This window comes from Helianthus annuus, chromosome 10, assembly GCF_002127325.2.
Source record: "Helianthus annuus cultivar XRQ/B chromosome 10, HanXRQr2.0-SUNRISE, whole genome shotgun sequence".
In the NCBI taxonomy this organism is placed as follows: Eukaryota; Viridiplantae; Streptophyta; class Magnoliopsida; order Asterales; family Asteraceae; genus Helianthus; species Helianthus annuus.
Window position 1 is genome coordinate 53,555,407 of NC_035442.2, and position 25,266 is coordinate 53,580,672.

Here is a 25,266-nt window from a genome sequence, read left to right on the forward strand (position 1 = left end):
ACAAACAACTATCTCATGAAAAATTAGTCTAGGTAGCAAGTAAGATAATTTTTTGAACAACAACGAATTTATATTCATATAATATGTTTTCCATATAGGCAATGATAGATGAACACATTAATCATATAATTTCACTAATCTAAAGTTAAACAACAATACCTAGCTACAATTCTAACATTCAGTGACTAAAACCATAATCTATATGATATCTCTGATATAAACAGATAAATTATGGAATTTAACATGTTAAATAATTTCAATATAATATAATATTCGTAAACGTACAAAAAAATAACTGTTTGAAATCAATATGTAGTATTAGAAATATATTTTAAATTCATAAAACTTGAAACAGTAATATATAAAACATAAAAACCCTAGAAATCGATGAATGTTTGTTGAAATTTTATAATTTTATAATTTTTCGTTTTACCGGCAATGTTTTTGAAGATTCATCAACGAATTTTACTTTTGAAAGAGGAAACTAAGATTTTTGATTGAAGAGCGACTTGATTAAGCTGTTTAACGCAATCGAAAAACCTGATTGCAGCTACATCGTATCTCCGTTGTGTTTCCGCTTGAAGAGCGACTGATTTTAGTTGTTTAATGCAATCGGAGAACCTGATTTGATCTCCGTCGTATCTCCGCCGTGTCTCAGCCTTCTCCAACGAAACCCTAGCTTTTCTCAGCCTCACGTGTTTGTTTATGTAATTTGACAAAATTGCCCATGTTCCGTAGTTCCCCACTTTTTTAGTGTTCCCCAATAAACTCTCTCCTATATATATATATATATATATATATATATATATATTGCAGTTAATCTTCTATTTGTATGTAATGACGTAATTATAAAACAACTATGAATTATATGTAATAAAACTCAAATAAAAAATTTTCCTTCAAAAATCCCTACCAAACTAATCCAACCAAAAATCCCTACCAAACTAACCCACATCCCACCTGTTTCCAAAAAAACATCCAAAGCGCCCCGCTATAGACAAAGCGGGGCGCTTTGGCCATAGCGCGGCGCTTTGGATGTGCAAAAAGACAAATGACGTGTGCGAATAGACCAGGCCAAAAGAAAAAGAGATTACAATTTTACAAACAAGAAATGATGCAAAATGTACAAGCAAGCAAGCAAGCTAATTGGCAACCGGGAAAAGAAAGAAAGAATGAAGAAGACAGACTTCCAGCTGCCTCCAACTACTACCACGTGCCGGAGGTCTCTGCGGGCCCCATCATCATCAAGACTCCACTATAAACAACAACACAAATCTCACCACTTCAATATCACTGTTGTTCACAAGATGGACGCCGGTGATCCAGCAGCAGCTAAACTCCCTTCTCAGTTCCTTCAACTTCTTTCCAGTCGCCGTTCTGCTCAAGGTACTCGCTTCTTCTTCAAACACTCTTCCGCAGGGGCAAACAAGGGCAAAAAGTGAGACTGCCAATACCCGCTAAATCTAACATTACGTTCATTCTAACCTCATCAAACATACTTTTTAATATTAAAACAATAATTTACCTAAAAAAATATAAAATTCAAAGAAGAAAATTGATTGACTAGTATTATAAATTTGTTGTCGTCTCTATTTCCCACTCACAACCAGCAAACAAAACCCTTGACACCTTCTTCATCTTCATCAAATCTCACAGATCCATCTCCATGGCTACTTCCGATCGCGAGATCTTCGTTTACACCACTAAGCTCGCCGAGCAAGCAGAACGTTATGAAGGTAACTCACTCTCACTCCCGATCTATCTCCTTCACTTCGATTTCACTGGTAATCGTACTAGAATTAGTAACAGTTATCTGATCTAACATATGCGTTTTATATACCTTTAGTTAGTTAGTAGAATTTGATTTATTAAGTAAGAAGATTAAATGAATTTGATCTCGTTATTCTGTTGCATTAATTAGTTGATTAGTAAAAAGTGTTACGTTGATCTTGTTAAATGATTTATGTGTTTTGTGATACTTGTTTGTCAAATATTAGAAAGTTGAGTCCTAAATCGGCGCATCAGCAACTTGTACTGTACAAGTGGCTAATGCGCATGGATATAATCGTTTCTCTAGGTTTTTGAAGTGCTAATTTGGTTTTTGAGTTGATAACTTGCTTACAAAATCCTGATCTAACTAATTATGTTTGTTTTTGTACTGATTTGATCATCATAACTTTAATTATGCTTGTTTTTGTACTGATTTGATCATCAAAATTTTAATTATGCTTGATTTTGTACTGTGTTAATATGAGTTTTATGTGTTTTGTGATACTTGTCTGTCAAGGAGATAGAAAGTTTAGGCCCCAAATTGACAAATCAGCAACTTGTACTGTACAAGTGGCTAATGCGCATGAACACAACCGTTTCTTTAGGGTTTTTGTAGTGTTAATTTGGTTTTAGAGTTATAACTTGCTTACAAGATCTTGATCTAGTTAATTATGCTTATTTTTTGTACTACTAATCTGATTTGTTATTGATTTTCTTTCAATTTAATTTTTGTTTCACAAGTTTATTTTTTTTGTTAGTATGACTTTTTTTTCCTTGTGATTTGATAATGAAAGTAATGGTGAAAGCAATGAATAAGCTGCCAAATCGTTTATAGAAACTTGCAAACCAAAGAAATAAATTAGTTCTCTTTTTCTCTTCAAAGTATGACTGGCGAATCTTCATTCACATTTCGTTTACTTTTAACTGTTAACATATTTTTATTTTTTATTTTTATTATTATTATATTTACTTTTAGCTTTTTAACTTATTTTCATTTTTTTTTCTTTTCTAAAATTATATTTTCATTATCATTCATTTTAACATTGGCTCTTCCATCGGCGCGCTCTCTCTCTCTCCATATATCTAAATCTGGTATGTGTGTGTTTTTTGTGTGGTTAAAAAGGGAATAAAGAAAAGACACGTACTCGTACTCGGGATAGAATAAATTAAATGAACTCGCATGTGCAAATAACTGTGGTAAGCCCACAACATGTATGCTTTCTTTGACTGGTTTTTTGGATTATAATTATCAGCGACACTATAAATATACCTCATAGACAGACCTAAATATCATAATCCTATTCCTCATTACCTATATTCCTCACTAACTCCGACACCTAACTACTATTTGGAAGGCAAACTGCATTAAATTCCATACCCAAATATTTACAAACTCTCAGCAACTGCTGGAAGCATACAAACAAGAAAATACACACCCACTGTTCTCACCATACATGAATTTAAATCAACAGTTACAATAGAAATCAAACCCACGCCACCAATCCCAATTGATTCGCTATACTTTTGATCTGTACAAAGGGCAAAACTTGAATTTCCTCTAGAAGCCGGTCAATTGGTACCCTTGTCCTCGAGAAAATAAGTGCATTGCGGCTCTTTCAGATTACCTAACAACGCACTTAAATCACCTCACCATTTTAAATCCGACACCAACACCACACTTAAATCACCTGACTATACCTCTCTTTTATAAATCATCTAAATAGCAAGTGCTACCTATCCACTTACTTAAAGAATTACAGAGGTACTCTCTTGGTCTCTTTTTCACATAAATTACCCATCTTTTACTAAAAAATGTTTCTCATACTTAATTTTGTACCATAAAAATAACATTCAATGTTCACCTATCTTGTCTTCTTGCAGTGAAAGACCCCTTTCGTTATCAAGCTTTTGCATAAGTAACGATATGTATCCCTCTACGAACAACAATGAGTGTACGCCACCAAAAACGCCTTTTTTCGGGGATAGCTACAATAATAACAGCATTTTTTAAACAACTCAAAAAATCACTTTTAATCCCCTCAATAAAATCACTTTACGCGTATTTCTGGTCCTCGCCGTAGGCTACGGTCATCAGACCGTAGCTTACGGTTCTTTATAAAACTCAATTCCCTTTCAACCGTAAGTGGAGGTCTCCAAGCGTAGGTTACTGTAGGAACTTGCTGTACACAATTTAATCTCCCATAAAGGGACTGTAAGTTACAGTATGATGACAGTAACCTACGACACGACTTTAACTCCATATCATATCATATCATACATAAAAGTTTCATGTATTGACCATTTACCCCCTGAACTTTAATCTTCTCCATTTCTTGCATATCCACGATTCTTAATGACCCGACACAACTCGAAACAATTCCCGAACACCATGTTTATCATCCTCGAGCGTTCCGCTTCATCTCTAACCATTCTAACTTCACCGTACTATGCATTTAACCTGAAAAATCACAATCTCACATAGTTATCACATTCAAAGTATATAAATACCGAAAACACAATAAAACACGTAAGATAATAACATTAACGCTCAGTTTTCAACCTCCCCATCACATTCCCACACTTAACATTTCTTGTCCCCAAGCAACCGTCATACCCATCCCATAGACTGACACAATCGAGGTTGACAATTTGACAGTTAGATAATATATCTTTGAAACAACTTTAAGACTTGCCTAACTAACACTCACATGCTTATGATACTACATACATGCCACACGCCCTCTCGGTTTTGTCAAGACTAGCGTGTAATGTGCTAGTATATATTTCACTCAAAACCAAATATGCTAACTTGCAATCATAAGCTTGTAAAGCAATCGCACCTCCAGTGTATCAAATAACGTAGCACATATCAAAAGGACTTTTGGGTTTTGGGTTATGGGTAAAGGTAAGGATGTATTTTTGGATTTTTATGTTTATATGACGAACACAAACGGAAATACCAAACCATGACAACTTTATTCACAATAATTACTAACACTTTGGGTTATTTTCGACCCATTTATATGACACGAACATAGTAATGATTTTTGTTTTTGTTTTTCTTTTCTTCTTTTCTCTTTTTTCTTTTTCTATTTTTTCTATTTTTTTTTCTTCTATAACATACTTCTAAACACACTTGTAATTCATGGTTGGTACTTCAAACGAGTCAAACGAGGTGTAACAAACGAAAGGTATAAGGCTCAACATGGTTAACTAAGGTGGATGAAATCAACAATCAATATATAAAACAATGAATGGATCCTAATGCCTTTATCATTTATGTACATAAGCTAAACCACAGTCTCAACACGTATCAACCACACAAGTTCTAAAACAAAGCAACATATGGCCTACTCTCAGCAAATAAACATTTATTGCAATTTCAACTAACAACTAAGTAGGCTCAAATATCTCACAGAATGAAAGGAATATGGGTAGCATGTGTAATTCGTAAAACATGTTACCCCTAGTTAGGCATCTCTTTTCAATTGTTTTCTAACCTGTCAGAAATACTCTCATGAAACTTAAAGGCACAACCATGACTCGGGATCTAGATTAGTTTAAGCATACTTGAGACAAAAAATTTTCAATTTTTCCACTTTTTCAACCGCTTTCAATCCTTCAAACATTTTCAATCGCTAATCCCTCCTGGGTTACCACATCCCCACACTTAGGATACATTGTCCCCAATGTATGGTGCTTTTCATAACCTAACCCGGGCACCACCTATATCAACCCATGAGCAACTAACCCAACAAACCAAATAACACAATAAACACACATTCCCAACACAATTAAGATACACCACCAACAAACAAAAATAAAAATTGTCCAAACAAACAAAAGTACAAAGGATCAAGCACATGGACCTGATAGATACAGGAGGATCAATGAGTGCTCAATGATATGACGGGCCCAGTGGATGACTGTAGTACCCTCCAAGATGTTCGTAAAATACACTCGTATAAAAAATATCCGCCAGCCCACCTGCTGCTGCGACTGTTGCGAAAGGTACTCATATGGCAGCGGCTGGTACAGGTAAGAATTCTGATATTGGGGTGCCGTATACTCTGATGGGCCCACATGGACCCGTGTACCTGCGGCGTCGGATGTCTCGCCATGCCCGGCTGATACGGAGGCTCTTGGCTGTAATCCACATGCGAAAGCTTGCATGGATAATGAGCTCCAATCTCTTTATTTATTCAAGAAGAGTGTATTTGATCCATCTGGCATGCTTGCCACATGGACATGCACTAGTTGTTGCCTGTGGGAGAGAGTCTGGTGTGATGGTATTACTGAAAACGACAAAAGTCTGTATCTCAGAGGTCGCATTTCTAGCCGTCACGACTTCCTTGTGATAAATGATGTTGACACATCATTTGTTGCTTTGAAGGAATTGCAATACTTAAATTTGAGGTGGAATGATTTTCAAGGAAGCCTGATCCCTCAGTTCATTGGATCCTTGAAACAACTCCAACATCTAAACCTCTCTACGACATCTCTATCTGGTGTTCTACCTGATTTCATTGGAAATCTTTCCAACATCAAGAAACTGGATCTTAGCTACAATTTTTTTGAAGGCCGATCTCCTCACTCTTTTCAAAACCTGTCATCTCTATCCATCATGGAACCTTGGAAACTTTCTAAACATGATGCCTTCTTTATTAGAGCTTCATTTATCAAACTCTCATCAAGTAGCTGCATCTCTGTCTCATAGGCATCACAATTTCTCCATGCTACCTAAGATCCAATACCTGGCTCTTAGCGATAACGATTTTGCAGATTCATTCCTATCTATTCTTGTAAACCTTACATCCCTAAAGGTCATAGACCTTTGTTGTTGCCATTTGAACTCATTTGTTCCTATAATGCCTAACCTTCTAGATCTGGACATTTCTTTAATGACTTTGAACAGGTCGAGTACGAGCAACTCTGGAGACGGTGTCACTTGAAACGAATGAATTTCATGAGTGACGTACTTGAGCTGAACAACTCAACAACAAACATGTCTGAATGCTCCGAATACGTTTGGGAATGGTTGGGATTATCTACACGTGGTGAAATTCCAAAATCCCTTGGAAGAATGCCCAATATAAGAGAGTTACATATGACGTATGGTATAGGTGGTCTACTCCCCGAATTTCTAAGAAATTTAAGATCATTAAGAGTGTTAGATTCGTCTTCTAATAGTTTGGTGGGTCCCTTACCTACATTCCATGGGAAACTTACCCATGTTGATCTTTCTTTAAATAACTTAAACGGGTCAGTTAAGATCATTACAAGTATTAAATCTGAGCCGAAACAACTTCGTAGGTCCCATTCCGACATTCCTTGGGAACCTTACCTCCCTTGACCTTTCTTCCAATAAATTGACTGGTTAAATTCCAGAATCCATCGGAAGGTTATCATATTTAAAACACTTGATTCTTGGAAACAATTGATTAACGGGCCCCATCCTAGCATCTCTAGGAAGACTTGCATCACTTGAGTTCCTTTCCTTGTCTTCAAACTTTTTAAGTGAGAGTATTCTAGTTTCAGTTGGGAAACTAACTAAACTTGGTGCTCTTGATGTCTCAAACAACATGTTGAAATTAGTAGTTTATGAAGCCCATTTTGTTAGCCTTTCCATGTTGAAGTACTTGTATGCATCTTCTAACACTAAGTTGACATTCAATATCTCACATGAGTGGCTACCTCCATTCCAGTTAAGGTTTGTTAATCTCAGTTCTTGCAAGATTTCAAACGGATTTCTACAGTGGTTTCGAAATCAAACTAAACTTGTTTGGTTATCATTGTCAGCTACAACCATTTCAGACCCTTTGCCCACATGGTTATGAAAGTTGCCCGTCATTCCTTTTATAAATCTCTCTCACAACAACCTCAGCGGATCTTTGACCAACCTTCCTAGTGTCGAAGCTCACAATGATTTTGAATATCCAGTATTGTTTCTGCAAAATAACCATTTCAACGAGTCGATTCCATGGTTATTGTGCAAGAGGGCAGATTTATATTATCTCGATCTTTACAGGAACATGCTAATTGGGAAATTTCCTTATAGTCTTAAGAATTGACAGAGGTTAAGGGTCTTGAGCTTAAGCTCCAATCAGTTAATTGGTGTCATTCCAAGCTCTATAGGGCAATTTCCATTGTTGACATGGTTGGACTTAAGGGACAATAACTTCAATGGTGAGCTTCCTCAAGAAATTTGGTGTTTAAGTCAGTTGAGGATTTTAGATTTGGGGGGGGGGGTAATGCATTCCACGGAAAAATAACAAACTGGATTGGAGAAAAACTCAAATCATTGAGATTTTCATTATCCAGAAAAATAACTTGATGGGAGGAATCGCGAATTCATTGTGTAACAATACAAACCTTCGCATCTTGGACATTTCACATAATAGCATAACCGGAACCATCCCTCAATGTCTAGGAAAATTGTATGGCATGGCTAACTCCATAGATGTTGGTGGACCAGACATATCACATAATTTCGATGAGGGGATGGTTCAGGTATTAAAAGTTGTTGCTCTAGAATAAACAAAAAACATTGAGTTTTCTTATCAAAATGGATCTTTCAATCATTAAACTTGTAGGAGAAATACCAGTACAGTTAACTAGACTTCATGAGTTGGTGGGTCTCAATTTGTCCAACAATTATCTTAGTGGGCGAATTCCGGAACAAATTGGAGAGATTAGGGCACTCAATTCTCTCGATTTTCTATTAATAAGTTGAGCGGGCGGATCCCATCAAGCTTGGCAAATTTTACTTACTTAAGTCACTTAAGTTTGTCAAATAACAAGTTGTCAGGACATATTCCTACAGGGCATCAAATAACAAGTTGTCAGGACAGATTCCTACAACGTATTCGGAACATTCAGACATATTTGTTGTTGAGTTGTTCGGCTCCGGTACATAACTCATGAAATTCATTCGTTTCAAGTGACACCATCGCCAGAGTTGCTCTTACTCGGCTTGTTCAAAGTCATTAAAAGAAATGTCCAGATCTAGAAGGTTAGGCATTATAGGAACAGATGAGTTCAAATGGAAACAACAAAGGTCTAGGACCTTTAGGGATGTAAGGTTTACAAGAATTGACGGGAATGAATCCCCAAAATCGTTATCACTAAGAGCCAGGAAGGTATTGGATATTAGGTAGCATGGAGAATTGAGATGCCTATGAGACAGAGATGCAGCTACTAGACGAGAGTTTGATAAATGAAGCTCTTATACTAGCAACTTTTAACATCGTCTTCATAATAAAAAAAATATTGCTTTTCATTTTTCTTTTTTGTTTTCATAACTAAAAGCTTAAAGAATTAATGCTTTTCCTTTTTTTCTTTTTCTTTTCGTAACATTAAAAATCAAACAGACGGAAATTTCCGTTGTCAAAATGGACACTAAACATCCCAGTCTATTGAATTTAACTTTTTTGCTCTGTGTTTAATCCAAAGAAAATTGTAATCATGAAATATCCTTTAATCTTAAGTTAAGTTTAAATCAATGGTAACAAATTCTTTTTCAGTTCCAATAAAACCAAAAGACACGATCGATCTTTTAATATACAAATGTGGTGAATATAAATCAACATGCAACAATAAGAATAATTTAAATTTAATTAACACTACTAACTTCTTATATACAAAGTTATAAAGCTAATATCACTGGCTACTCATATGTAGATGCGTCTCCAAGGTTACACGGTCCAACATCTTTCCTGTGACTAGGGGCCAACACAGTCATCGGCCACATAACTCCAGACCCATTGTATGAGAAAACGTCTTCGGATCCCATACACATTAAAGACCACACCATTGGCATCCCGGCGCACTTCCCCTAGGTATCCCGACCCACCACCACCCCCGTATTTTCCAATACAGAGGTCCGCTATCTCAACCGGATCAGCAGGGTCACTACTCGCATACCAATCATTGATCAATGGATCCGTAGCCATCTCCTCCATATCATGAGCGATAACACTTATCATCGCGTCAACACCCACCTTACCGTTGGGAGATTTCAAGGGTTTCACAATTCCACGCGCGTAATCTGGAATAGCAAACGGATATGCGCATAAGCCCGAGCACATCCTTTCCGAATTTTCCACCCATGCATAAGGCAAGGTGTACCCCACGATGGATGGAAATGTAAAATAGTGGAATCCGCATGCTGTCACGCAGAAATCTTGCACATGAATGTCGTCGGAGGTGAGGACAAGATACAAACCACCCTTGGATTGGGCGGGTAAGGGGTTCGTCTTGGCCTTGATGGCGGCTTTTATGACCAGCTGCACCGAAAGGCATGGAAAGCATGCGACCCTGAGACAAGAGACAATCATTTTTCTCTTGCCCCAGGGTGACCGACCGGGATATGTTTGAACCCGTCTGGTCGGTGTAAAGCTAAACCACTTTCCACCAGTCGGACACCGAAGGTGAGCGGCGGATGAGGGTGGAAAAGGAGTTGATAAACTCCCTTATTATTCTTTTGTGGGCGGGTTTCCATGCCCCGTACCATACAACATGGACGGTAATATCGGGGGATATCACCGGAGCCATGTGGTAGATTAGTTTTCCATCGTAGTTTATGTTCTTTTTGGTTATGTTGGGGTTCATAGCTAGGGTTTTAGAGAAAAGAAAGAGTGAAACTACGAGTAAACAGATAGGGCCAGCCGTTTCTTAGGATAAGTGAGTCTGAGAGCCGAGAGAGATAATCTATTCATCTATATATAATAAATAAATTAAGTTAACTAGTAAAGTAAAATGACAAAATAGATACATCATGTACAATACGTAGGTGAGATAAATATTAGGTGCGGTCAATGTTGTAAAACAAAGACCTAATAATATGACAAAAATTTTAGTTGTGACCAATGTTGTGAAACAAAGACCTAACAATACATCATGAAAAATTATTAGAACGACAGAGTCAAAGCTCAACAGTTCTGCCTAGGCGAATACGACAGAATAGTGCCTAATATAATTTTACTTTGAAGGAGTATGGTCCCAAAAACCTTGCGCAGGCGCATAGGACCATACCACAACCTTATCCTAAAATATCTTGGACAAAGACCCTGCGCGGTCCTAAACAAGATTTAGGAAGAAACATGGTTTAGGAAACCTTGCGCAAGTACACAAGACCATACCATGTCTTATTCCAAGAACACCTTTAACAGAACCTTGCGCGACTGCGCAGCGGTTCTAAACAAAGATGTAGAAGAAAACAATCTTCGATAACCGTGCGCCGGAGAAATGGTGAAACTAACATTCAACTAACACCCTTGCGCGGGCTCGCGCAAGGGTACAGTTAGACTTGAGGATAAAATCCTAAACATCTCTGCGCGCCTAAAGTTAAGACTTGAACAAGAGTATCTTTTTTGTTACAACAGAATAGACACGTGGCAAAAAGATAAAGGTTTACAGCTGTAGATCTTCTAGAAGACTCTCTAATACTCATCGTGCACAACCATTCGGTTACAACTGAAAGATGATGTGGCCTGATCTTGGATACTCATCTAAATCACGATGATGGCATCAACTTGGAGAAGGGTCTACCCAAGCCCACTTTCCACGTGGCAATTCCCTAGCCGTTGATCACACTTATGATCTGTGTGATTGAATGTGACGTTAATGATCGACGGAAAAGAGAATAACCGCCTATGGAAAATGCTTTCCGTTACTTACTCCGTCACACCAATTTCCTGCCAAAAGCCGGCTATAAATAAGCTATTGAAGGTTGATCTCACAAGCTACTTTCACTTCACTTTTACTACTTCTTCTTCTTCGTCAAGATCACTGTATTTATTCTCACGCCGGAGGGTGGTCACGGAGAGAACCCCATTCTCCCTGTGGCGAGTCTAACGACTTTCTGTTTTTCAGTGATCACCGGAGAAGGAACTCAGCTAAAACCCCGAATCAAGCAATAGGATTAATCTTTTTATGCAGAGACTCTACCCCTAATCCGATTGATTCCGGTCACTCTGATCACTGTTTCTTCATACTTCATAGTGGATCATTAAGTGTGATTAGTGCTTAATAAAATTATAATAAATAAGATTATTTCGATAGTGGTGTAGTATTCTGAGTAACATGACATGGATGATTTGATAATTCAATATACGTATTGGGTAACTTCCAAATACAGAATATTGACTAAGACAAAAGAAAAGAACTCATAGATGAAAGTATTTTGATTTGATTATTATATAACAAAAAGAAAGACAAATTCGGATGCTTGGTGTAACAACATAGTTGATCTAATAAGTGGAAAAGAATCTGCTAATGCTTATACAATTGTGATTTATAGAGTACAATAATTAGTTACTTATAGAAAGCAAGGAAGATTCGCGCCTAACAAAACTGATTCTCAAACCATATGCATGATCACCCACTTTAAATTACAATAATTACAATAATACCAGTATATTGTAATTTAAAATGGGTGATCAGACATATTGTTTGAGAATCAGTTTTGTTAGGTGTGAGTCTTCTTCGCTTTCTATAAGTAACTAATTATTGTACTGTATAAGTCACAATTGTATAAGCATTAGCAGATTCTTTTCCATTGATCAGATCAACTATGTTGGTACACCAAGCATCTGAATTTGTCTTTCTTTTTCTTATAATATAATCAAAATACCTTCATCTATGAGTTCTTTTCTTTTGTCTTTGTCAATATTCTGTATTTGGAAGTTACCCAATATGTATGTTGAATTATCAAATCATCCAAGTCATGTTATTCAGAATACTACACCATTATCGAAATAATCTTATTTGTTATAATTTTATTAGGCACTAATCTACCATATTCGCCTGGGCAGAACTGTTGAGCTTTGACTCTGTCGTTCTAATATTTCTTCATGATGTATTGTTAGGTCTTTGTTTTACAACATTGATCACACCTAATATTTTTGGTTCTAATATTTCTCCATATTGTTAGGTCTTTGTTTTACAACATTGACCACACCTAATATTTATCTCACCTACGTACTATACATGATGTATCTGTTTTGTCACTTTGCTTTACTAGTTAACTTATTTTATTTATTATATATAGATGAATAGATTATCCCTCTCGGCTCTCACACTCACTCATCCTAAAAAAATGGCCGGCCCTGTCTGTTTGCTCGTAGTTTCACTCTTTCTTCTCTCTAGAACCCTAGCTATGAACCCCAACATAACCAAAAAGAACAAAAACTACGATGGGAAACTTATCTACCACATGGGTCCGGTGATATCTCCCGATATTACCGTCCATATTGTATGGTACGGGGCATGGAAACCCGCCCACAAAAGAATAATAAGGGAGTTTATCAACTCCTTTTCCGCCCCCATCCGCCACTCACCTTCGGTGTCCGACTGGTGGAAAGTAGTTTAGCTTTACACCGACCAGACGGGTTCATACATATCCCGGTCGGTCACCTTAGGTGCAAGAGAAAAATGAACGTCTCTGGTCTCAGGGTCGCATTCTTTCCCTGCCTTTCGGTGCAGCTGGTCATAAAAGCCGCCATCAAGGCCAAGATGAACCCCTTACCTGCCCAATCCAAGGGTGGTTCGTATCTCGTCCTTACCTCCGACGACATTCAAGTGCAAGATTTCTGTGTGACAGCATACGGATTCCACTATTTTACATTTCCATCCATCGTGGGGTACACCTTGCCTTACTCATGGGTGGGAAATTCGGAAAGGATGTGCCCGAGCTTATGCGCATATCCGTTTGCTATTCTGGATTACGTGCGTGGAGCTGTGAAACCCTTGAAATCTCCCAACGGTGAGGTAGGTGTTGACGCGATGATAAGTGTTATCGTTCATGAGATGGCGGAGATGGCTACGGATCCATCGGTCAATGTGTGGTATGCGAGTAGTGATCCTGCTGATCCGGTGGAGATAGCGGACCTCTGTATTGGAAAATACGGGGGAGGTGGTGTGTTGGGATACATAGGGGAAGTGCGACAGGATGCCAATGGTGTGGTCTTTAATGTGTATGGGATCCGAAGACGGTTTCTCATACAATGGGTCTGGAGCTATGTGGCGGATGACTGTGTTGGCCCCTAGTCACCAGAAAGATGTTGGACCTTGTAACCTTGGAGACGCATCTACATGTGAGTAGCCGGTGATATTAGCTTTATAACTTAGCATATAAGAAGTTAGTAGTGTTAATCAAATTTAAAATTTTCTTATTATTGCATGTTGATTTATATTAACCACATTTATATATTAAAAGATCGATCATGTCTTTTGGTTTTATTTGAATTAAAAAAGAATTTGTTACGATTCATTTAAACGTAACTTAACATTAAAGGATATTTCATGATGATAATTTTCTTTTAATTAAATTCAGAGCAAAAAAGTTAGATTCAATAGACTGGGATGTTTGGTGTCTATTTTGACTATCGAAATTTCCGTCTGTTTGATTTTTAATGTTATAAAAAGAAAAAGAAAAAGAAAAAATGAAAAGCAATAATTCTTTAAGCTTTTAGTTATGAAAGTTCTGTATTGGGTCCCTATGGGAAGTGTATTGTCCAATACACTTCCCATTGATTTAATTCATCCACCAACCAAAATCCTATGGGAAGCGTATTGCCCAATACACTTCCCATTGATTTAATTCGTTCACCAACCAAAGCTTTATAGGAAGCGTATTGCTGAATACACTTCCTAACCGTAAGGAATCGTATTGTCCAATACGCTTCCTGTTGGCCTCACTTTTTAGTCCTTTTCACTTTTCAGTACTTTTCTATGTCTGAAATGCCTGCATGACAGAGAGTGTCGGGGTTTAGTGTACGAATGGGAAGCGTATTAGCCTATACGGTTCCTATTGGTGTGGCATTTATTGCTTTTGAACCCTATAAGAAGCGTATTGGGCTATACACTTCATATTAAGGGATAAGGGATGTACACTAATTTTTAGGGGTGTCTAGATACCATGACCCTTTTTTTAGGCTCTCGGTATCCACACATCCCCTCTTTTTATTTGCACATCCCTAACCCTACAGGAAGTGTGTTGGGCTATACGGTTCTTGTGGGTTAAAGCGTATTGAACTATACGCTTCCTATACGTGTACTTGAAGTACAACTTTTCAGACACTTTTCATGCAATGATTATGGGACCAGAGGAACCGTATAGCCCTATACGCTTCCTATAGATTTTTTTTTTCAAAAGCAGCATATGGCTCTTATTATTATTTTTTTTTTTTTTGAACGGAAAGGAACGAGTAACAACCACCGTGACACCGGGCGCTGTGGCCAAGGTCGACTACTCAACCGCCACCAGCCTCTTGGCTCTCCCAAATACGTGGAAACCCGACCTCTACCCGTCCGAAGGAATGGCAGTGGAATAATCGGTAAAACCTCGCCTCCCATCCAATCCAAGATGAACCATATTGCCTTATACGCTTTCTATACTTTACTTACTTTACTGACATGGGAAACGTATTGCCCTATACGCTTCATATACTTTATTGACAACGGAACCATATTGCCTTGTACACTTCCTGTTGGGGGCACTTTTCAGATCTTTTAAGTTATGAACTGCGTGTATGTCATAGCGAGGTGGTACATCGTACCAATAGGAATCGTGTTGCCTTATACGATTCCTATTGGTGTCGCATTTAGGGTGTGTTTGGTATGGGGTAATAGAATGAATGAGGTAGTGGAATGAACGAGGGAATGCAATGGATCATTACCATTCCATTTCGTGTTTGGTTACCATATGAGAATGAAATAAAGTATTACCGTGTATTGTTTGGTAGGCAAGAAAAACAAGGGAATAAAATTTGCGGTGAGTGGTGGTGGTGGTCGGTGGCGGTGATTGTGGCTGGTGAGAGGTGGCGGTGGTGGGTGGTGGCGACGACGAGTAGCGGTGGTGGGCGCGGCAGTGGTGGCCGTCAGTGGTTCTTGGTGGCGCCTGAGGCAATAGTGGGTGGCAACGACGGTGGTGGTGGGTGGCAGTGACGGTGGTGGTTGGTGTTGGGGCGGTAGCTAGGTGGTGGGGCGACGACGGTGGGTGGTGGCCGCGGCGAGTGGCAATGGCGGCGACAGTGGTGTGTGGTAGCGGCGACGAGTGGCAATGGAGGCGGTGGTGGATGTCGGCGGTTTTTGTTGGACTATAGTTGGGCCGAAGCCCATTTTGACGAAACTCACCCAGACGAAACTCATGTTTCGTCGACCAGGTGATGGCGAAACCCCCCTGTTTTGTCGAGTTCAGATTGGGGTTATTGCACTAAGGTTTCGTCGGTTATACTTGTGACTTGTGAACAGTTTAATAATTTATAACAAGTTTGTAACTCTAACCAGCTCATAACTAGCTCATAATTTACACATACTCAATAATACACATATTCAAATAGTACACATACTCAAATAAATTTCAAAGATAAAGTTTGTAACAAGTAATGTGTCAAGGAAAGGTCTTTGAAACTCGGGTTGTCACATCATTGAATTACGGCTATATAGACCAATACGCTTCCTAGTTTTTGCGAGAATACACTCATCCCCGAAAGTTTGGATATATAACAGATTTCTGGTCCGATAGGAATCGTATTGCCCAATACACTTCGTATGGAATTAATTCGTCTACCAACTAAACCTATGAGAAGTGTAATGCCCTATACACTTCCTGATGGGTCCCTATGGGAATCGTATTGCTCTATACGCTTCCTATTGAGGTCGCTTTTCAGATCAATATGAAGTGTATTGCCCTATACGCTTCCTATTGGGTCCCTATGGGAAGTGTATTGCCCAATACGCTTCCTATTGATTTAATTCATCCACCAACCAAAATCCTATAGGAAGCGTACCAACCAAAGCTTTATAGGAAGCGTATTGCTGAATACACTTCCTGGTAACGGTAAGGAATCGTATTGTCCAATACACTTCCTGTTGGCCTCACTTTTTAGTCCTTTTCACTTTTCAGTGCTTTTCTATGTCTGAAATGCCTGCATGACAGAGAGTGTCAGGGTTCAGTGTATGAATGGGAAGCGTATTGGCCTATATGGTTCCTATTGGTGTGGCATTTATTGCTTTTGAACCCTATAAGAAGCGTATTGGGCTATACACTTCATATTAAGGGATGTACACTAATTTTTGGGGGGTGTCTAGATACCATGACCCTTTTTTTATTACCAAGATGATGGTAAAGGTGGCTAGTGTAAGAAGGTTCTGATGGCGAGTGTGCAAATTCCTTTGTATCAATAGAAAGCCTTTGTTATCCATCGATAATGTTTCAAAGGAATTATTGTATTTTGATGATGGGAGTCCATACAAACCAAATTAGAATATCAGTTTAGACTATTTTATGGGAAAACGAAATTTATTTATTTATATTCAAAAAGACTTAGTCCCATACTTTTTTAATTTTAAACGGTTGGGAGTGTACTTTGTTATACAATATAATATAATATCTAATATTTAAACGGTTGGGAGTGTACCTTGTTATATAAATATAATATCTAATATAGAATCTACTGACTATGATCTTTTGTTGCTTTAAACTGTACCCTACTAATCATATATTTTAAGATGCCAAACTGTAAGACTGAGTGTAGTGGGGCAACCTTTTGAATGGGCGTCTTGCGACACGTGGCGCCACGTCACATAAGAGGATTTTGACCAAAAAAGGGGTAGTGAGGCAACCTTGCTGGGTGGGGCGTCTTGCGACACGTGGCACCCATTTAATTTTGATTTTTTTTATGTTCAAAATATAAAGTGTTATATTTTTTTATAAAATTATTGATACTCATTAAATAAAATAACCAACATACAACTTATTCATTAAAAAACATACAACAATACACATCTACTACTCATCGTCACTAACGTACTCGTTTAGGTCGAGGTCGACTACATTGTTATTATCTTCATCCTCGTTATCTCCTTCATCCTCGTTAACGAGTTCCGCCTCGTATCCTGGTTGTTTGTTGTCCCATAGGTGATCGATCAAGTCATACATAAGCATGGTGTGTTTCTGTCTATTCTTTATATCCATTATGTTCTCGAGTCGTGTCTCCGATGATACTTCTTGTGTCCAATACTCCGGGAACAATGAAGGGTCATTCTCATTGTAATCTTGGCAAATGGCTGTCTTCGTCTTCCAATATCATGTTATGCAAAATAATGCATGTGTAAATGACGTCATGCATTTTTTCCTTTGTCCAGTATCTTGCTGGATAATTGATGACGTGCCATCGCTTTCGAAGAACTCCAAACGCTCGCTCGATATCTTTTCTTGCTGATTCTTGTTTTCTCGTGAAATATTTTCTTTTAAGATCAATAGGCTCGGTGAACGTCTTTACGAACGTTGCGTACTCCGGATAGATACCGTCAGTTAAATAATATCCGCGTTTGTAGTAATTATCGCTCGCATAAAACGCTGAAGTTGGTGCCAACCCGTTTATAATCTCTTCGAGAACCGGCGAAGACTCAAACACGTTGATGTCGTTGTGAGAACCTTGTTGACCAAAATATGCATTCCATATCCAAAGATCATAAGATGCAACCGCCTGCAATATTAACGATGGTTTGCGAATGTCGCCTCTAGTATGTGTACCACGCCAAGCGGTAGGGCATTGTTCCCACTTCCAGTGCATGCAGTCCATGCTACCGATCATACCGGGGAAACCGTGAACGTGCTCATGCACTTCGTACATCCTTTGGAGATCACTCCAAGTCGGACGTCGTAAATAAGCCGGCCCATACAACTCAATCACACCTATATAATTTTAATTTAAATATGTATACGAACATTGACAGTAACATATAAAAAAATTGACGCTAAAGTTAAATATATAAAAAATTTGAAAACAAAATTTACTAAATATACCTTTACAAAAGTGTATGAGTGTGTCTCGCGCAGTCTTGGAAGACATTCTCAGGTACTCGTCAAATGAATCAACGCTTGTGCCATATGCAAGTTGTCGGATGGCCGCAGTACACTTTTGTAACGAAGTAAAGCCAAGATACCCACGAGCGTCATACTTTTGTTTGAAATAATCATAATCTTCCTCCATGTCGTTTGTAATACGGGTAAATAGACGTTTACTCATGCGAAAGCGACGTCTAAATATCTTCGCGTCATATACCGGCTCCTCCCCGAAATAGTCTTGCATCAGCCGTTGTTGTCCTGCGGCACGATCCCGCATAATATAATTTCTTCTTCTAATCAGTGGGTCATCCGTTTCATTGTCCTCGCTGGCAACGTGAACCATTAAATTGATCGTTGTCATTACCGCCTCGTTGATGGCTTCTTCAAATTCATAAGAACTAGATGAAGTTGTATCATCGTCGGACGAGGATGACGAAGGGACGTTGAACTCCATTTGTGGTTCCAAAAAAACAAAATGGTTATGTTGAAAGAATGTAGTTTTAGAGTGTGTTTTGTTGTATATTTTTAGAGTGTGTTGTGTTGTATGATAGATGTATATATATATATAGTAATTTGGTTAAAAAAAAAACATAAAATTTAGTCAATATATCCGTTGGAATACAACGGCTATATGTTTGAATTGTGTGTTGAGTGGGCAACGAGAAGAGGTTGGGCAAGAGGGGGTCGCCACCCAAGTCGCCCCCGGGGGCGGTGTTCCAGGCGATACCAGGCGACCTGGGGGTGGGAGTCGCCCCACTACACTCAGTCTAAAGTACTACAACAGTGAGAGGCATTTTGAAACTGACGAGTATGACAAATATTTTCGACTGGTTTACAACCAAAAAAGCAGTCACTAAAGAGCAGTCGCAAAAGAAACGATTGCAAATTCCAATCACATATTTTGCGATTGCAAAAGCAATCACTAAATTCAGTAGCAAAATAACTTCCCTGCACAAAACTGTCTCCAAATAACATTACCCATGAAGGTTTTGCGACCACATTTTCGGTCATAATTCAGTCGTAAATAGCCTATTGCGGCTTATTTGCAATTCAAAATATAGTTAATACCCAATTTCTAAAAGTGGTAACAATACACGTAAATAATATCTCACAAAAGAAGAACAAACAGATCTTATCATTTAAAATAATGTTAACAAAAGACGGCATAACATACGATGGAATTATATATATATATATATATGGAACATTAAGTCTAACTACTTTTTGAATCATTCTTGTCCATTGGATGATGCTGAAAATAAACCTTGACCCTCTAAACTCCTATTTTTAACTGCTAACATAGCAATTCACAGTAATTTCATAGTCTCGACATTTTTCTGCTCATGTTCTCCACAAATCATGTTTCCTAATCTGGTCCACGTTCTAATTGTTCCAACTCTCATGTTTGCTTTATAACCTCATTCAAACTCCGCAAAACCACCGTTCTGCTCCTGTTCGTCTGCCTTCCTTCTCCAATGGCGGCTAAGGATCTGAAGATTCAATCTATAACAGGTAATACCAGTAATTCATGTGAAATCGGGATTCTAGGGTTCAGATTTTGTCAGATTCTCGCCGCCATCGCTAAGGCCTTACTGTTCTCCGCCCCAGCCCAACCTACCTGCCAGAAACCGAGACGGAAGAGGAAGAAAATGAGGGAGTAATTTCGGATTTCGAAGCTTCAGTTTCCAACGAAGTTCATCGGGTGACAATCCGAACATCACGTGCTCTGTTTCGGATATGGTTTCTAAATCAGTTAGTTTACGTTTCTATATACTGCATAATTGTAATTCATGAATCTTTGTAAGACCTAAATAGTTGTTATTAACTCAAATATGCAGGTCTTCTATATGAGGCTTTGGTGTCTAGATGAATATTGCTATTGTGAATGAGGTTATACTCACAGGGGAGTCTACCCCCCAATGGAAGGTTGTTTTCTCTTTCAAGTTGCTTTTTAATTTTTTTTTTTCAAATTTCAGTAGTGGTATTTTATTTTACTTTTATGCCTTACACAAGTACTAACTTATGCATTCATGTGTGGTTTTAATGGAGTAAACTTGTGTGAAACGGTAACAAGTATATGTTTAACAGGTTTCGCCTAATACAACGTTGCCGGTGAGAACGATTTGTGAGTAATTATGTCAGTTACATGCGCATGAAATTTGATAAATTTTGCTCTAATTTTGAGTTTTACTTGCAATTGTAGGTATGGAGTTCCTGAAGTGATGGGTGTGATCTGTTGGCTGCTGGTGCACTTCCAGTTGCATATGAAACATCTCATGTGGCATTAGTTCATAGAGCCAACTTCAAATATGGCTAACCCTTTCCTAGATAATCATACAAATTTGTGCTTTAAATTTGATTACTTCTTTTCAGCTTTATTTTTTTACAAAAAAATCTTACTACATGAAAGATTGTTCTATGGATCCAAACGAGACTGCCCAGAAGCTTTTATTGCAAGGTTTTCTTTCTTTCTGGTCTTTTGTTCAAGATTGTTTAGTAGATCCATGTTGTTTGTTTCTTTTCAACTGTTTTTGATTGTGGGTTTTGTGTGTATTGGTGATTAGTGATGTAAATTATTGTTTTTGTTTACTCTGTAGCTTGTGTCATTAGGGTTAGTGTGTTTCTTGAAGTTTTGTTTTAGTTTAGCTTATTTTTTTGTTTATTTGTTGTGATTTGTTATAGGAATGTTTATGGGATTAAATATTGTTTCCAAAGTGAAGATGGATGTTAACATGTTATACTAATTAGAAATCTTTTACTTTGTTTTTATGCAGATCCGTTTCATGAAGTAAGGAGGATGCGTGACCACAAGAAAGAGGTAAGAGGAATAAGCGAACGGTTAAAGTTATGGTATGGTAAAGTGATGTGCTTTACGCGTCTGGTAGGTGTAGTTATGCAAACAGTTTTGAGCTTTTCGTTTAGGTGATTAACTGATTGTCTTTTTCAGCAGAATGTTGTTAAGGAATCTACGGAGACTAGGTGGAAACCTGGGATGCAGGGTCGGGGAAGCAGGGGTGGTAGGGGGAACTACTCGTCTCGCCACAATTCTCATGGTAATTTAATTTACAAATTGGATATTTTAACTTGCCTCATCTGTTATATTCATAACTGTCATTCTTCGTTGAATTTTATATAAAAGGTTGTTTGGATGTGTGTTTGAAACGTGATTATTGCGACTTCGTGAATTAGATTTAGATAATCAGTTGAAGATTTGATTAGTTAGGAATTGGTATATTACTTTGCTTTTATACTTGGTAATCAGTTTTTTTTACAGCAACTTATAACTTGCTTCTTCATTATCTGATTGCTTCTTCACTATCTGATTGGTTTAAAAAGGTGCACTTGAGGTGCACGAGCCGCAGACGAAAACACATCAGGGGCAAAAAGGTGCCCCTCATGTAGTTCTGGGTCAAATTGATCAAAACTGGTCAAATTAGCGTTTGTAAAAGTTTGATCAAATCAACCTAAGGGCTAAGGGGTGAAAAAATATGAAAGGTTTATGTGTAGAGCAAGTGAGAGATATGCAGCTTCTGATTGTAAATAAAGCTTAGTTGGTTGCATGTAGACGCCCTCCTCACGTACGCGATGCGCACGCCTTGTGCCTCAGATTTTGGGACCAAATTGCTTTGGAGCGCTTCACGCCTTTTCTTTTTAGAACCAAGATCAGAGACCTCCTAACTTCCCTTGAAATGTTATCACAGGGTCACAAGTGCGTGCGGTTCAAAGTTTTCCTTGATGCCAGTAGTTTCTTTCTTTATTTCTTTCTTTTTTTTTTTTAATGAATGGGCCCTTGGGTTAAGATAGTTATTACATGATTATACATTTTATCATTCAATTCTTGTTTGAATCAGGGGTTAATTTCATAAAAGCTTCAAATGCTAACAATATTTTATTTTTGAAAACCTAGATGCGGGCAGTAACAAGAATGCTCCATCTGGAAAAGAAAGTGAGATCAACCATGTTGCAGATGACGGTGTAATTCTGCCTGCACCTCAGGATAAGAAGAGTAAAGAGATAACCGTGGTTCCAAGGTGTTGCATTCACTAGATTTTCCTTTTTATTCGTTTACAACGTAACCTTTTAATATACATAGATACAAAATATATGTGCTAAATCCTCACAAGTTGCATTTGCTACCTGATTATTTTCAGTTCTTGCATAGTTGCTGAGAAAAGTAGTACCATACCAGCAAGTGGTATCAATGAATCTGAAGTCAAAATCTTGACTGCTGCTTTGGGAGATTTGTCTGCTTCAGATTCTGTTCTTATGCCATCACAGGATTCCCAACCTCCTGTTGGTACAATTAGCCTTGAAGTTGGAAGTCAACAAACTCCTCTCGAAAAAGTCAACGAGGATTTCGTCAAGATTGAAAGCAAAACTGCCTGTAAGGGTCTTTTCTTACTCAAAAGAGAAAAAAACTATGTTCATATGATGCCATGATTTCTATTGTAATAATTATTTTAATTATTATTTTTTTTTGTAAATGGCTACTATGACAGCTGTATTGGATGTCGGGAGCTCCTTCATGCAAGGAAAGATGTTTCAAGGAGACGGGCCTCATAACAGGCCACAGCAAGTAATTGGGCCTTATAAGGGTATTATATCATGCGACTCAAATCTATACAAAGTAGTACTAAAAATGAACGTAAAGTGAAATCTGGCTGATATTTTTACTTTTTTTTTTTTGTTTCCTACAGTCGCTCCTGTTAAGGAATGGAAACCAAAACTGACAAATCCTATTATTCCTGCTCAAGCACTTGTGACGGAGGTGCCAGCTATTCCCATTTCCGTTCCCGTTGAAGCTCCTCCGTCATCAACGACAGAATCCGGTATTCCAGAGTCAAAGGAATCACGCAACCACCTTCATGTTCCCGAAGCTGAGAAACTAGGGTTCTGCTTTGGAAGCTTTGATGCTTCTTTTGGGCTTAATTCAAACACCTTAAGCGGGCCTGGTGGGCCTGGCCCTATGATTGACGAGAATCGATCTATTTCCGAGGCTTTTGAGGAGACCACTGAACATATAGAGGAACAGACTAACAGGTTATAAATTTTCACAGTTTTTTGTTTTATTTTATTCATGTATTTTGCATTCTCTTGACCAATAGTTTTAATGAATTCAGGGATCAAGATGTGTTGGCAACTGCTGATGATGGCAATAATCTTGACCGTCCACCATCCTCTGTTGATGTACCTGAAGGTGATGTGTCATATAACGTGGGCCCTGAGCACGCCGAATCCAAGCAAGAGACTTCACTCCCGGTGCCAGGTCATCAATATCCGGTGGTTCATCCTTCTTCGAACATAGTTTAGTTTGAGACGAATCATTTTTAGTTATGTGTCAATAGTTGGCTTGAATTGATGAATTATTTTCATACCAATACACTATTTGAAACAATTAATGTTTTCTCTAGGGTGAACGCAAAGAAAAGAATACTTGTGTTAGACTATCCACATCAAGGATGTTTGTAGGTGATTCTTGGCCTATGTGGAGGGCATTTGTGAGAGGGATGGATTAGTGGGTGTTGTAGAGGATGACATGGAGGGTGTTCATTCTTAAGGATTCTTGAGGAAGAATGGTGAAGAATGGGGGAATGGTGGGTCCTTTCTTTTTTTTTTTTTATTTAGTTTAAATTTAATAAAATAATTATAATAAGGTTGTTTGTGGGAAGGATATATATGTTATTGTTGTGGGTAAAAAGTGTTTGTGGGAAGAATAAGTGAAAAGCTGATGTGGCATACTGATTAGGCTGTTTGTAGAAAGGATAGCCTTTCAGTGATGCGGATAGTCTTACTATGACATTAAAATACCCCCGTCCACCGGACGGGTATTAAACTAGTTTAGTTAGGAAACCAACAATTCCAGCATATTAGTTAGCACCTATTTAACAAAGAGCGCATAAGATGTGTGAAATGTATATAGGTTTGGGGATAAAAGAAAACCAAGAGTAGTTATACCTACCGAAAAAAATACCCACGTTTTTTGGTTAAATTTATAGATTTGAAAGAGGTGACTGGTGATTACCATATAGTAAGTTGTCATTGCTATTCATCGGGTGTGCAACCACCCGATTACATAAGGGGTAGACTAAATATACCTCCTTTCTTACTTTTTATATCCCTCTTAGAAAATCAATTTAAAACTTGTCATATTTAACCCTTTATAACATCATTATTTAAAAAAGTTTATTTTTCATAGTAAAAGGGTGTAAAAAACATTTTATATGAACAAGAAAATGTTATTAAAATAAAAATTAAAAACATGTTTTTTAATAAGAAAAAAGGTTTTTTTATTGTTTACTTAAAGTTTCTTTCTTATTTAAAAAACATAATTTTAAATTATTTTTCAAAAAAACATTTTCTTTTTCACATACATGTTTTTTAAAACCGTTTTAAAACTTTTTCTTAAGCTACTATTTTAGGTATTTATAATTGTTTTTAAATAACAATTTATATTTGGTGTACCCTCTATGCATGTAAATGAACTGAACATAAGGAATCCTTAATATGGAAGTTCGTTTATATAATAATGAACGGACATGAACAACTCATTTAGTTAAAAAGACGAATATAAATATGTGTTTCGTTGCTCATTTGCGTTCGTAGACGTTTTTTTTGTTCATTCATTTATATTCGTCCGTTTA

At 37.7% G+C, this 25,266-nt stretch overlaps 3 protein-coding genes and 1 pseudogene across 24 annotated transcripts; 2 read left to right on the plus strand and 2 right to left on the minus strand.

The window, feature by feature from the left end:
• The first annotated feature begins 1,230 nt into the window (after nt 1-1,230).
• On the plus strand, nt 1,231-24,076 carry LOC110884990 (GBF-interacting protein 1). 22 transcript variants are annotated; one of them, XM_022132670.2, is made up of 13 exons: nt 1,231-1,386; nt 1,657-1,736; nt 20,138-20,377; nt 20,464-20,551; nt 20,675-20,750; nt 20,829-21,083; nt 21,400-21,506; nt 21,573-21,678; nt 22,533-22,656; nt 22,777-23,009; nt 23,125-23,220; nt 23,323-23,665; nt 23,746-24,076. In XM_022132670.2, the coding sequence occupies exons 6-13, from the start codon at nt 21,029-21,031 to the stop codon at nt 23,933-23,935; spliced, it is 1,254 nt and encodes a 417-aa protein (XP_021988362.1). In that variant the 5' UTR covers nt 1,231-1,386; nt 1,657-1,736; nt 20,138-20,377; nt 20,464-20,551; nt 20,675-20,750; nt 20,829-21,028; the 3' UTR covers nt 23,936-24,076. The 22 variants fall into 22 exon arrangements, with proteins under 22 accessions (XP_021988362.1, XP_035834836.1, XP_021988374.1 ...); XM_022132672.2 differs by having other exon boundaries at nt 1,297-1,438; XM_035978943.1 differs by lacking the exon at nt 20,138-20,377.
• Nucleotides 9,492-10,531, minus strand: LOC118483300 (annotated as a pseudogene).
• On the plus strand, nt 13,204-13,818 carry LOC110884994 (protein EXORDIUM-like 3). Its single transcript, XM_022132687.2, has one exon. It carries the CDS (start codon nt 13,204-13,206, stop codon nt 13,816-13,818), a length of 615 nt encoding a protein of 204 aa, XP_021988379.2.
• LOC110881610 (protein ALP1-like) lies at nt 17,595-19,079 on the minus strand. The gene is made up of 2 exons (XM_035978191.1): nt 18,584-19,079; nt 17,595-18,472 (listed from the first exon to the last, which is right to left on the minus strand). The coding sequence occupies exons 1-2, from the start codon at nt 19,077-19,079 to the stop codon at nt 17,820-17,822; spliced, it is 1,149 nt and encodes a 382-aa protein (XP_035834084.1). The 3' UTR covers nt 17,595-17,819.
• Nucleotides 24,077-25,266: the final 1,190 nt, after the last annotated feature.

What these genes read in the sequence shown, in the direction of transcription:
- LOC110884994 (XM_022132687.2), top strand. Translation starts at nt 13,204, where the DNA reads ATGAACGTCTCTGGTCTCAGGGTCGCATTCTTTCCCTGCCTTTCGGTG.
- LOC110881610 (XM_035978191.1), bottom strand. Translation starts at nt 19,079, where the DNA reads ATGGAGTTCAACGTCCCTTCGTCATCCTCGTCCGACGATGATACAACT. An exon ending in ACTCATACACTTTTGTAAAG is followed by an intron (nt 18,473 to 18,583) that starts GTATATTTAGTA and finishes AAAATTATATAG; the next exon opens with GTGTGATTGAGTTGTATGGG.
- LOC110884990 (XM_022132670.2), top strand. Translation starts at nt 21,029, where the DNA reads ATGAAAGATTGTTCTATGGATCCAAACGAGACTGCCCAGAAGCTTTTA. An exon ending in GATTGAAAGCAAAACTGCCT is followed by an intron (nt 23,010 to 23,124) that starts GTAAGGGTCTTT and finishes CTACTATGACAG; the next exon opens with CTGTATTGGATGTCGGGAGC. An exon ending in ATAGAGGAACAGACTAACAG is followed by an intron (nt 23,666 to 23,745) that starts GTTATAAATTTT and finishes TAATGAATTCAG; the next exon opens with GGATCAAGATGTGTTGGCAA.